We start from the raw sequence: 13,839 nt of genomic DNA on the forward strand, positions 1-13,839 counted from the left end.
ATGCCCAGCTAATTTTTTGTATTTTTTGTAGAGTTGGAGTTTTGCCATGTTGGTCAGGCTGGTCTTGAACTCCTAACCTCAAGGCATCCACCCACCTTGGCTGCCCAAAGTGCTATCTCCTAAAAGTGGCTTGAACCCTTGGATACCACATTTTATGATGAATTATAAAAAGAAATACAAAGATTGAGTGGGAAGCTGGATTAGGGTAGTTTTCAAATTATAATTTGTAACCCATTGTTGGGTCATAAAGTCAACTAGGGGATTCTCAGTCAGCATTTTCTTTGGTTTTTGAATTGCTCATTTGAGATATTTAAAAATATTATAATAGGAAAATCACATTTAATATTAAACAGTTTAGTTGGGCATACTTGTGAGGTTCTGTTTCTGGTTTTTCTGTCTTATTCCATTGATCTATGTGTCTCTTCCTCCACCAATACTACACAGTCTTCATTACTGTAGCTATAAGTCTTGAAATCAGGTAGACTGTTTTCAGGCTGATCCCTCCCACTTTATTCTTGTCATAATTGTTTTTTGTTTGTTTGTTGGCATGTTTGTTTGTTTTGAGACAGAGTCTTGTCTTATTCAGGCCGGAGTGCAGTGGTGTGATCTCGGCTCACTGCAACTGCTGCCTCCCAGGTTCAGGTGATTCTTGTGCCTCAGCCTCCCAAGTAGCTGGGATTAGAGGCACACACCACCATGCCCAGCTAAGTTTTTGTATTTTTAGTAGAGATGGGGTTTCACCATGTTGCCCAGGCTGGTCTCAAACTCCTGAGCTTAGGCAATCCACCTGCCTCGGCCTCCCAAAGTGCTAGGATTACAGGTGTGAGCCACCTTGCCTGACCTGTCATAATTTTAGCTATTCTAATTCCATTGGCTTTTCACATAAATTTTAGAATAATCTTGTCTGTTCATCTACAAAAAGATCTTGTTGAGATTTCAGTAGGAATTGCATTAGACCTGTAGATCAATTTTGAGAGAATTTACATCTTTACTGTGTCACATCTTCCAGTACATGAATATAGTATGTCTGTTCATTTATTTAGATCTCCTCTGACTTTTTTCGCTTTGTGTTTTTTACAAAGTTTTAATGTACAAGTTCAGCATATGTTTTAATGTAGGATATTTTCTTACCTTACTCCAATAGGGGACAACCTAACTCTGGTCTGCCTGATACTGGCATGTACATCTGTGCAAATGCTCTTCTCATACATACAAAGATGATCCCAACCACCAGGATCCAACTGCACCATGTATAATGGACATCATTCTCTCATCCCCTCCTGCACAGAAATGCTGATTATTTCAGTCACTTGCCAAAGACTTCTGATGGCTCAGCAAATGGCATTGTTCACTGCAATGCTGAGAAGATACTTCTGAGGACCCGCATCTAAGGTGGACTTGGCTCGTGCTCTTCTGGGTAGTCCCTGAACAGGAGTGATGCCTCCAGGCAGGTGGCATGCTGTGTATCCAGCTCAGGCCCAGTCTTCAAGGGAGCGAGGGCGGCTTCAGACAGTAAAGAAGGAAGAAGAGGATGAAAGCTATATTCCAGTGCAGACTGCCAGGCCACAGACACTCAACCGCCCTGGCCAGGAGCTGTTCCGCCAGCTCTTCAGACAGCTTCGCTACCATGAGTCTTCTGGGCCCCTAGAAACTCTGAGCCGGCTCCGGGAACTCTGTCGCTGGTGGCTGAGGCCTGATGTTCTCTCCAAGGCACAGATCCTGGAGCTGCTGGTGCTGGAACAGTTCCTGAGCATCCTGCCTGGGGAGCTCCGGGTCTGGGTGCAGCTCCATAACCCTGAGAGTGGTGAGGAGGCTGTGGCCTTGCTGGAGGAGCTGCAGAGGGACCTTGATGGGACATCACATAGGGTGAGTGTGAGCAAGTGTGTGGTGCCCAGGGAACTCTGCCTGCTGGTTAGCCAGCTTGTCTGGGGATGAGGGTGGCCCTCTGAACTGTCAGTATAGAGGAATGCAGGGGAAGTCTTCCCTTCTTCCCGTGGTTCCTGAGCAGCTGAGAACGGGACCCTGAGCCGTGGACCCTTTAGGATATACCCAAAGGGATATCAGCTCCAGATAAGGCCAGCAAGCCTCCATAAATAACAGTAACTTCTGGGCACCGTGGCTCACACATGTATTCCCAGCACTTTAGGAGGCTGAAGTGGGAGGATTACCTGAGCCCAGGAGTTCAAGCCAGCCTGGACAACATAGGGAGACCCCCTACTGTCTCTATAAATAATTTAAAAATTAGGCCAGGCATGGTGGCTCACACCTGTAATCCAAGCCCTTAGAGTCCAAGGTGGGTAGATTGCTTGAGCGCAGGAGTTCATGACCAGCCTGGGCAACGTGGCAAAACCCTGTTTCTACAAAAATTAGCTGGACATGGTGGCATGTGACTGTAGTCCCAGCTACTTGGGGGACTGAGGTGGGAGGATTGCTTTAACCCAGGAGGTCAAGGCTGCAGTGAGCTATGTTTGCACCACTGCACTCCAGCCTGGGTGACACAGCAAGGCCGTGTCTCAAAAACAAAAAAGGCCAGTAACTAGTCTTTGGACACAGTGGCTTGCAGTATACAAAGTCCATCTCCACATATTATCTAATTTTAGTTGAGACTAACCATAGCCCTGTAAAATGGCAGGGGTTGGGACAGCACTTAGGGTCAGGGCTCTTGGCTTCTCAGTGGGAGAGTACATGTTAAAACTCAGAAGAGCACTCTGCAGGCACCATGTAGCTTTCTTCTCAGTAAGCTTTTTTTTAAGCATGCAGCACCACGTATTTTTAGTAGAGACGTGATTTCATCATTTTGGCCAGGCGGATCTTGAACTCCTGACCTCAGGTGATCCACCTGCCTCACCCTCCCAAAAAGCTGAGATTACAGGCGTGAACCACTGTGCCCAGCACTTCTCAGTAAGTTTTTGGGGACCTGTTCTGTGTGTATGAGATGGGAGACAGGGAAGATGGACATGAGTGCTGAGGGGCAGCGCTGAGCTGAGAAATAGGAAGACCTCGATTTTAGGCATCATTCCACAACCTCAGTGTCCATGGCCACATCATCGTACCTTTCAGAACCTCTGTTCATTGAGAAGAAAATTCAGAAATGGTCTAATCATGACAATTTGTTCAGTAAATATTTGAGTGCTTATTATGTGCTTGGCCCTGGAAGAATTGGCAGTCCCAGGCCTGGCAATGGGGTGGTAGCAGGTCAGTTCAGGTGCATTCTTCCTGCTCCTTCTGCTGTACACAGGGGAGCTAAACTATATTGTTTCAGTTTTTTAAAAAAGCATTGATCACTTTTTTAGCCTTCTTTACAATTTTATTTACATTAAAATATATGATTCTCACGCCTGTAGTCCTAACACTTTGGGATGCCAAGATGGGTGGATCACTTGAGGTCAGGAGTTCGAGACCAGGCTGGCCAATATGGTGAAACTCCGTTTCTACTAAAAGTGCAGATATTAGCCGGGTGTGGTGGCATGTGCCTATAGTCCCAGCTACTCCGGAGGCTGAGGCAGGAAATTTGCTTGAACCTGGAAGGCAGAGGCTGCAGTGAGCTGAGAGCGCACCATTGCACTCCAGGCTGTGCAATAGAACGAGACTCTGTCTCAAAAAAAAAAATATATATATATATCTATATATATGTATATATATATATATCACACACACAATCTGCATACATAATTCATGTACAAATGAAAGTTGTGGTTGGGTGCAGTGGCTCACGCCTATAATCCCAGCACTTTGGGAGGCCAAGGTAGGTGGATCATGAGGTCCAGAGATCAAGACCATCCTGGCCAACATGGTGAAACCCAGTCTCTACTAAAAATACAAAAATTAGCTGGGCATGGTGGCATTCACCTGTATTCCTAGCACTCGGGAGGCTGAGGTAGGAGAATTGCTTGAACTCTGTCTAAAAAATAAAATTCTGAAACAAATTTGACATACTTGTCTCTAAAACTTTATTATAAAAATTAAGTAAAATAAGGCCAGGCGCGGTGGCTCACGCCTGTAATCCCAGCACTTTGGGAGGCCGAGGTGGGCGGATCACGAGGTCAAGAGATCGAGACCATCATGGTCAACATGGTGAAAACCCCATCTCTACTAAAAATACAGAAAAATTAGCTGGGTATGGTGGCACGTGCCTGTAATCCCAGCTACTCAGGATGCTGAGGCAGGAGAATTGCCTGAACCCAGGAGGTGGAGGTTGCGGTGAGCCGAGATAGCACCACTGCACTCCAGCCTAGGTAACAAGAGCAAAACTCCGTCTCAAAAAAAAAAAAAAAAATTAAGTAAAATATCAGGACAGGGTCTACCAGCAGTAAATGTTAATAAATAAAACACAGGGTATAACTATTAGAGAATATTTTTGCCCAACATGGGGTGCTATTTAAAAAAATTTTAAAGAACGTTTGTTATTTTCACCAAAACAAATGTTCAAAAGGACCTGAGAATAATTTATAAAAGGAAATAAGCTACACAGTAGTTACAAAATCATGGCTTGGTTATATTCAACTCATTTACAGCTAGTTGTAATTTTTTAAATCCATGGAAACATTTCCACATAAGCAGAAAAGGCCTACCTGGTTGAAAGCCACTTAGAAGACAATGGGGGCTGGGAGAAAGCCTCCCCGAAATTTGAAAAATGAAAAGAAATGCTTTAAGATACATGTAAAGTTACAGAATCAGTCTGTGGTTAAGCAAAATTATCACAGTGTGAAAAATCTCACTATAGAGACTGTCTCGGCCACAGGACCAGAAAAATCTCAAATTGCAGTTTCTTTTACCCATCTCTATATGAGGGACATCCTTGCCTCAGAGACCAGAGTTATCTGAAATTTCAGGGCAAACACCTCCTCTTTGTTGGTCTCTACTTAGATGGATACTGCCATTTTTTACACTGGAGACTTTTTCTTCTGTGGTTTTATGGCTGACTCTCATGATTGGCATTTCCTCTCTATCAGTGTTATTATTAAAGGCAAGTTTACAATTTGGGAGCTAGCCTGACTCTTTGAGGTCACTTTGTATATCAGTGCCTAGAGCAGTGCTTGATAGTAAATATTACTTGACTGTATCTCTGCTGTGAACTATTATGAATTTAATTCTCAGGAACTAGTTCCTTCTCTCTCATTTCTAAGTTACAGGCCTTGGGTGGGAACTGAGGGGTAGTGGGAAGGTGACACTGTGTCATCTGAGGCCCGACAAGAGTGCTGTACTGACTTACCATGTGCTTCCTTGTGTTGAGCTGGAGTCTCTCTACCTGAACTCTCCCATGGCTCTCATTAGAGCCCGAGGAGACTGAGGTGGTTGGAGGTACCCCCTGGGCTTTCTTCTTGCCCTTTTCTCCTGTCTGGAAGTAATGAAGGACCTGGCTTACCCACCCCTCGGTCTTTGTCCTTTGGAGATCGGCCATGTGGCCTCTTCTCTGAGTTTGCTTTCTGATTCCCAGAAAGATCCTCTCACAACATTTTCTTCTTGCCAGGACCCGGGCCCTGCCCAGAGCCCAGATGTGCATTGGATGGGTACAGGAGCCCTGCGATCTGCACAGATATGGTCTCTTGCTTCACCTCTCAGGAGCGGCTCTGCTCTGGGGGACCACCTGGAGCCTCCCTATGAAATAGAAGCACGTGACTTCCTGGCTGGGCAATCCGGTACTTGCTGCCTGGCCTTAAGACCCCAGCCTTATGCCACACCTTTTGCATTTCCTGTAGTGTTGTCTTTTCACATCTGTCCTCTCATGAGAATCTTATTCTGTCCTGGCTCTTAATTCTGTGTCCTCTCCATCCATTCTATGACCCATATGTGGCTCACTCCTCCCCTACTACATCCCCTCTTACTACCCCTTTCCTGGCCCCAGTAGACTGAGGACATGTGAGATGGGTATTTAACAACATTCTGTACCTGCTCATGGGTCCAGGAATCCTCTACTGGGGGGAAGAGTGGGTTTCTCAGTGGGCTATCCAGAGCTGAGCCACTCTCTCATGGCTTTTTCTCCTTCAGATCCTCCTGCTGCCCAGATGCCTGCCCTTTTCCAGAGAGAGGGGTGCCCAGGAGACCAGGTAACAGCAACCAGGTCCCTGACAGCTCAGCTCCAGGTGAGCCACAGGACGTTCGTTCCTTCCTGATGTCTCCACATCACTGCCTAATGAGATAGTGCTGCTCCCCCATCCTGGGTTTCTCTGTCTAGTAACCTCACATCCAAAGACCCATGTCCCAGAGACCAGATAATCCCCTTTGAGCCCAGAGCTCTTCTGCTGGGTGATGGTCTTCCCTTTCATCTTTGCCAGGTCCATCCTGTACTCACACAGAGCCAATTTATTCCCCTTCCCTCCCCTTCCACCTCAAAGCTGGGAGCTGTGGACCAGCTCTAGGGCACAGTGTTTTTGCAGGAGACTATGACTTTCAAGGATGTGGAGGTGACCTTCTCCCAGGATGAGTGGGGGTTGCTGGACTCAGCTCAGAGAAACCTATACAGGGATGTGATGCTGGAGAATTATAGGAACATGGCCTTCCTGGGTAAGTAATTAATATCCTTGTGCTTATATCCGTCTTTATTTCTGCCTTCTTGGGTTGTTTTCTGCTGCATAGAAAGGGACCTGACCTGGTTTTAGATCCTGGCTCTGTAACTACTAACCAGATCATTTAATCCAGCATCTTGGTATCCCCTTTTGAAAAATGGGGCGAATAATGCCTGCCATTCTGGATTGTTGTAAAGATTAAAGGTGGCTGGATGTGGTGGCTCACACCTGTAATCCCAGCACTTTGGGAGGGCCAGGTAGGAAGATATCTTGAGCTCAGAGTTTGAGACCAGTCTGGGCAACATAGTGAAACCCTGTCTCTACAAAAAATACAAAAATACAAGCATGTGGTGCTCACGCTTGTCATCCCAGCTACTTGGGAGGCTGAGGCTGGAGAATTGCTTGAACCCAGGAGGTCAGAGCTGCAGTGAGCCAAGATCAAGCCACTGTACTCCAGCCCGGGTAAGAGAGTGAGAACCTATTTGAAAACAAGCAAACAAAAACAGTGGATTAAAGGTAGTATGTTTTAAGTTCCTAGTCCATTTAGGCATTCAAAAAATGTTGGCTGATGCAGCCAATTAAGTAGCCATGTTCTCACCTCCGGAAAATTCTAGTAATCTTTTTGCTGCCAACTTCTCTCAACCTCTCCTATCTCTGTCTGCTCAGGGCTATTTGAAATGACTGGGGTTCCTTCACTAGCTTTCACTGCCTGCCTTCCTGGCCTTTCCCACCTCCCCACCAGGACTTCAGGCCCAGAGGTCCTAGAGAGTAGTTCTGTGTCATCCATCTCCCTTCCCATCTCCCATTCCCTTCTCTTCTGCAGTGGGACCATTCACCAAACCTGCTCTGATCTCCTGGTTGGAAGCAAGGGAGCCGTGGGGCCTGAACGTGCAAGTAGCTCAGCCTAAGGGGAATCCAGGTGCTGCCCCTACAGGTGAGTTCCAGAGAACCTGCCAGGTCCTGCTCCTCCTGCTTTTACTTTTCTCTTTCTTAAGGTGAGGTACGTTACTGGGAATTTATTCCGTTGTTTGCTAGAAGGAAGATGTTTAACAGTGTTCCTAAGGGTGCTTGGGCCACTCTTCCATTCCATCCTGGCTGGCTTCTAAGAGGTCATTCATTTCTGACCATGGCTATTTTCCCATCCCCCTTCCCCAGCAGCCCTCTCAATAATAGTTCTTGCCTACTGGAGGGCTTCACTGTTCCTCTCTTCCACTCACTGGTGCTCCTCCTCAGCCCTGTGCCCTCACTCCTGGCCTGCACTCCTGCTGAATCCCCTGTACTCACCCCTTCCTGCTCTTAGGAGTCCTCATCCCACCCCTGTTCTTTCTTTTCTTGATCCTTCCTTCTGTAATAGGCTGATCTCTAGCCCTTTCAGCCAGGTGCTCCTTGGAGCCCCACCCCTTGGCTTTTGGGTACCTTTCTATAATGCCATGATTCTTCTCCTACTCTGGTTGTTTAACACTTTCTTTTTAATCCTTTTTATTTCCCTGCTGGATGTGATGTCTGCATATCTCTACCTGCCCTGCACATCTTGCTTTTCTCCTCCCTTCCCTGTTATCTGGGATAATCTTCCATGTTTTGCCTTATGTTTGACTATTTTGTAAAGGTATTGGCAGTCAGGCAAAAGCCTCACCACCCAGGCATTTTATTGCCCTTTGGTGCTTTCTGCAGTTCTAAGTATGGAAAAAGAGTACATTCTCTCTTGTTTTATTTTTTGTCAGGAGGTGACCTTCAAATTAAAACAAAGAAATTCATCGTAAATCAGGAACCTTTGGAAGGAGCAGAAACCTTAGCTGTGTCATCAGAATGTCCCGCAGCAAGTGTTTCTGAGGGAATTGGGCTCAGAGAATCTTTTCAACAGAGCAGGCTGAAGGATCAATGTGAAAACCCCATACAAGTGAGAGTTAAGAAAGAAGAGACTGATTTCAGTCACAGGACAGGAAAAGACTGTGAAGTATCAGGAGGTAATAGTCTTGACTTAAAACATGTTACATATTTGAGAGTTTCTGGAAGAAAGCAGTCCCTTAAACATGGCTGTGGCAAACACTTTAGAATGAGTTCACACCACTATGACTACAAGAAATATGGGAAGGGGCTCAGACACATGATTGGGGGCTTCAGCATACATCAGAGAATTCATACTGGACTGAAAGGGAGCAAAAAGGATTTGTGTGGAAAAGACTTCAGCCTTAGCTCTCATCACCAGCATGGGCAGAGTCTTCACACAGTGGGAGTATCTTTTAAGTGCAGTGACTGTGGAAGGACTTTCAGTCATAGCTCCCATCTTGCATATCATCAGAGACTTCACAGTCAAGAGAAAGCATTTAAATGTAGAGTGTGTGGGAAAGCCTTCCGGTGGAGTTCCAACTGTGCACGGCATGAGAAAATTCACACTGGAGTGAAACCTTATAAATGTGATTTATGTGAGAAAGCTTTCCGACGTCTGTCAGCCTATCGTCTGCACCAGGAAACCCATGCTAAGAAGAAATTTCTTGAATTGAATCAGTATAGGGCAGCTCTTACCTACAGCTCAGGGTTTGATCATCATTTGGGAGACCAAAGCGGAGAGAAACTCTTTGACTGCAGCCAGTGCAGGAAATCTTTCCACTGTAAATCATATGTTCTTGAACATCAAAGGATTCACACCCAGGAGAAGCCCTATAAATGTAACAAATGTAGGAAAACCTTTAGGTGGAGATCAAACTTTACTCGTCATATGAGGTTGCATGAGGAGGAAAAATTCTACAAACAAGATGAATGTCGTGAAGACTTCAGGCAAGCCCCTGACCACAGTCAGCCCCACAGTGCCCCCACTGTGGAGAAAACATTTTTGTGTCAGCAGTGTGGGAAAACTTTTACTAGAAAGAAAACTCTCATTGACCACCAGAGAATTCACACAGGTGAGAAACCATACCAGTGTGGCGAATGTGGGAAGGACTTTGCCTATAGGTCAGCCTTTATTGTTCATAAGAAGAAGCATGCCATGAAAGGAAAACCTGAGGGTGGGCCATCTTTTAGTCAGGACAGAGTGTTCCAGGTTCCTCAGAGCAGTCACACCAGAGAGGAGCCCTACCAATGCAGCCAGTGTGGCAAGGCCTTCCGCAATCACTCATTCCTCCTCATCCATCAGAGAGTTCACACTGGAGAGAAGCCATATAAGTGCAGGGAGTGTGGGAAAGCCTTCAGGTGGAGTTCTAATCTCTACCGACATCAGAGGATTCACTCTCTTCAAAAACAGTATGATTGCCATGAAAGTGAAAAGACTCCAGATGTGGAGCCAAAAATCCTCACTGGTGAGAAACGTTTTTGGTGTCAAGAATGTGGGAAAACCTTTACACGTAAAAGAACCCTTTTAGATCATAAGGGAATACACAGTGGAGAGAAGCGCTATAAATGTAATCTGTGTGGGAAATCATATGATAGAAACTATCGCCTTGTTAACCATCAGAGGATCCACACTAAAGAGAGACCTTTCAAATGTCAGTGGTGTGGGAAAGAGTTCATTGGGAGACAGACCCTTTCTAGTCACCAGAGTAAACACACCAGAGCAGCACAGGCTGAACGTAGCCCGCCTGGGCTATCTTCCTCTCAGGACACAAAGTTGAGATTGCAGAAATTAAAACCAAGTGAAGAAATGCCTCTCGAAGACTGTGAAGAAGCTTGCGACCAGAGCTCCAGGCTTGATGAGCTCCAGGACATAACCACTGGGAAAAAGTGCCACAAATGTAGCATATGTGGGAAAACTTTTACCAAGAGTTCACAACTCATTAGCCACAAGAGATTTCATACTCGAGAGAGACCCTTCAAATGCAGCAAGTGTGGGAAGACCTTCAGATGGTCTTCCAATCTGGCTCGGCATATGAAAAACCATATTAGAGATTAGCCCGGGGTCTGACAGTGACAATGGGAGTGAGTTCTCAGTCCCCTACTAGAGAACCCTTAATTTTAGGCAGTGTGGGGAAACCTTCACAAAGGGCCCAGCCCTTTCTATTTCGGAAGCTAGTGACAGAATCCCAAGGATTTAAAGGCTCGGGGAGTCTTCAGCCTGCCTGCTGGGATGTGACGCTGGGGAAATGCAGCAGCATGTTCTTTGGAGCCCTTCTGGAGACTTGGGCCCCTAGGATTGGCGTCTGTACCATAGCCTGCAGCTCCCCCTGTCAGGTCTCCTTCCACAACTCTGAAGAGAAAAACCATTGCCCTTTGTGGTTGGATAAAATGTCTGTGGCGTCACGGTCTGTGGCTTCTGGAAAGGGGCCAGTGGGATCCTAGATTTATCTTCGAGTTTGGCCTATGGCCATGCTTATTCTGTTGACTAAAAGCAGCAGCATCAAGAACTCCTAGTCTTCCCAAATGCCCCCTGGGGAGTTTTGGCTGGGGCTTTAGCCTTTCTAGCTAGCTTTTGGATATCTGCTAGGGGGTTAGAGTGGTCTCAGTGGCTGGTGGAGGACAGCAAGATGCTGGGCTCAAGCGCTTGGCATGTGGAGCTCTATCAGTACCCTGTTGCCATTCCTATCCCACAGGCCTGCACAGGCAGCAGTGGTCCATCTGTTTAACAGAAACGTGCTGATCACCTCCTCTACACCAGGCACTGGTGTATTTGTTGGACACCCAGCAGAGACCAGAACAGATGAAAATCCTGCCATCTTGGATCTTTATAGTTGACAAACAAATGGGATATTTAGTATTCCGGATAGTGATGTGTGTGTGGTAGACAAAGTGAATCAGAGAAGAGTGAGGGGGTGTGCTGGATTGGGAAGTCAATTGTGATTTTAAATAGTCTGATTAGGGAGGGCCTTAACTGAGAAGGTGAAATTTGAGCAAAGACCTGAAGGAGGCCAGGGAGCAAGCCAGATAGCTCTCTAGGGAGAGTTGCAGGCAGAGGAGATTGGGTCTTGTCTGATGTCCTCAGGATAGCAAGGAGGCCCCTGGGATGGAGTGCAGGGAGCCAGCTGGAAGGGGAGGAGAGGGGTCAGGGAGCGACGTGAGCCTCATGGGTCATTACGGGGGCTTGAGCTGCCTCAGAGGAAGGCAGAGAGCTTTTGGACAGTTTTGAGTTGAGGAGTGATATGATCTGAATCTGAATTACATTTTACAGGGGTTAACCATAGATCCAAAGACTCAGTAAAATGGAATGGTTGAAGGGCTTCTCATGAAGTTATCCTTGCTGCTAGTTCCCATAAGTCAGACTCCTCCTCACTCCATTTCTGAATTTTCTGTAGAATCCTTGGCCTCAGCAGATGTAAACGCTTAGCATTGTGTGCACATCTCTAGCCTCTGCACACTGCAGGTCCCCTCTCGCCCTCACATACCCCCTCTCACCTTCACATACCCCCTCTCGCCCTCACATACCCCCTCTCGCCTTCATATACCCCTCTCCATGTATGAGATCTGGTGCTGGCATCAGATTCAACCCAAAGGAACCAGCGCATGTGCCTGCTGCCCTCGGGAGAAAAGGGTGGTCTGTTCTGGGAGGAGCTCCCTCACTGGCCCACCTACTTGTCTTGAAGCAAAAAGCAAGAATCAATTACTTAAAGGCAAAAGATTGAAATTTCTAAAGTATGTGAGTAATCATTGCTTCTGATTATTGAAGATGTCAGATTATAAATGTAAGGATAAAATGTCTTAATGTCTAATAGTAGAGCAGTGTCCCCGACTGCATTTTACTGCAATTAGTAGGACCCATTCATGGAGCTGGTCATTTCTTATAATGAGGAGAAACCAACCTGGAAGATGTCTTTTTCAGTAGAGTACAGAGTAATCTTATCCTCTCTGGATTGTCATGAGCAGGTGAGAATGAAGGCTCTGATATGGTGTAGTGGTATCACAGGATGGTTGGGACAGGGCAGACGTCTCCTGTTGGTGTTCTGATGCCTGTTCAGCTTTGTCCTCAGGAAGGTTTGATCATCTTGGTTCTGCCATCCTCTTGCCTTCCTATGGCAGCAGCTGCTCATGGCAGTGAAGATGTCCCTTCACTGTCCCAAAACTGGCAGTAGAAGTGGCTGGGCAGAGGCCAGAGTTACAGGAAGGGTGTTGGCATCATCAGATCTGGGTTCCAGGCATGGTGTGCCTTTTCGTGATGGGAATGATCTTGGGCAAGTTAATGAACCTCTGCATCACTCTGTGTGAAGTTAGAGTGCTTGTCTGTGTTACCTGACTCCTGAGATTGGTAAAAGAGGGCTTGGTTTACCAGGGCTCTCTGTTAGATGGTTAACCTCTAGGACCAGGACCCTCACAGAGGTGCAGCTTCCATGTCAGTTGGTGTTGTAACTATGGCAATGCCCCTTTCTGTCCACATTTTTAGCACCCCCTACCCCTATCTCTGCCCCTTTTGCCATGGGGCACCTTGTAAAGTTCTTGCCCCAGTATAGGGATATTTTTCCTGTTTTTTTTTTTTTTTTTTTTTTCTTTTGAGACAGGGTTGCCCAGGGTGGAGTGCAGTGGCAGGATCACAGCTTACTGGAGCCTTGACCTCCCAGGCTCAGGTGTCTCACTTGAGCCTCCTGAGTAGCTGGGACTACAGGTGTTTGCTACCATGCCAGCTATTTTTAAATATTTTTTCTGTGGAGACAAAAGTTTAATTTTTTTTCCTTGTTGCCCAGATTGGTCTGAAATTCCTGGACTCAAGCAGTCCTCCCATCTCTGCCTCCCAAAGTGCTGGGATTATAGGCGTGAGCCACTGTGCCTGACCTATTGTCATTTTTATAGAATGAAATGTTCTTATTTTTAAACATTCTAATCAAATTTTAAAATGTGCAAAGATGAAGTGAAAAACAAATTATTTTATCCTGAAGTAAGCCATTTATATTTGGGTTTATACTGATGCCATTTGTCCAGTAACCTGAGTTTTCAAATAATTTTAGTTCCATAAGTACTATGTGATAATTACATAAATATTAATAAATTCAGATTAGCTGAAAGGGGAAAAAAATAAAAGCCTCACTACTTGGTGCTAACTACTAAAGATTTTTGCAGAATCAGTGTTGGATTTGGCTTTCCTGTCCCCTCCCCACCCCAACCCCCTGGCGTGTTCTGCCTTGTTCTGCCTCCCTTCACCTGGAGTGCCACACCCCTGTCTGTGCCAGTCCAGCTCTTCATTCTTCAAGGCCTGACCTTGTCTGACCCCCATGCCTCTAAGCCCCGGGCCCCACATCTCTTGATGCCTGTGTCAGGTGGTGGTTGTATTTTTGGTTATGCCTATCACCATAGCTAGACCAAGCACTCTGGAAAGCAGGGTTGGGTGCTTATTTATCTGTTGCCATGCAGAAGAGATCTTGCACAAAATTTCCCGTTAAGAAATCAGGAACTGAATTTAGTTTGGCTAAGTCAGGGTTGG

At 46.2% G+C, this 13,839-nt stretch overlaps 1 protein-coding gene across 5 annotated transcripts in view; it reads left to right on the top strand.

The window, feature by feature from the left end:
- Nucleotides 1-12,914, top strand: part of ZNF445 (zinc finger protein 445) — a 37,973-nt gene extending 25,059 nt beyond the window's left edge. For 2 of the 5 annotated variants that reach the window (XM_032298080.1, XM_032298081.1), the window contains exons 2-7: nt 1,145-1,866; nt 5,471-5,639; nt 5,989-6,083; nt 6,378-6,504; nt 7,330-7,440; nt 8,228-12,914. In XM_032298080.1, coding sequence (XP_032153971.1) covers nt 1,438-1,866; nt 5,471-5,639; nt 5,989-6,083; nt 6,378-6,504; nt 7,330-7,440; nt 8,228-10,389 — 3,093 coding nt within the window. In that variant the 5' untranslated portion in view covers nt 1,145-1,437 and the 3' untranslated portion in view covers nt 10,390-12,914. Of the gene's footprint in view, nt 1-1,144; nt 1,867-5,470; nt 5,640-5,988; nt 6,084-6,377; nt 6,505-7,329; nt 7,441-8,227 lie in introns of those variants that run through there. The other 3 variants (XM_032298083.1, XM_032298082.1, XM_032298084.1) reach the window with 3 other exon arrangements.
- Nucleotides 12,915-13,839: the final 925 nt, after the last annotated feature.

This window comes from Sapajus apella, unplaced genomic scaffold (genome assembly GCF_009761245.1).
Source record: "Sapajus apella isolate SASKATOON/1434 unplaced genomic scaffold, GSC_monkey_1.0 scaffold38, whole genome shotgun sequence".
Taxonomy (NCBI): Eukaryota; Metazoa; Chordata; class Mammalia; order Primates; family Cebidae; genus Sapajus; species Sapajus apella.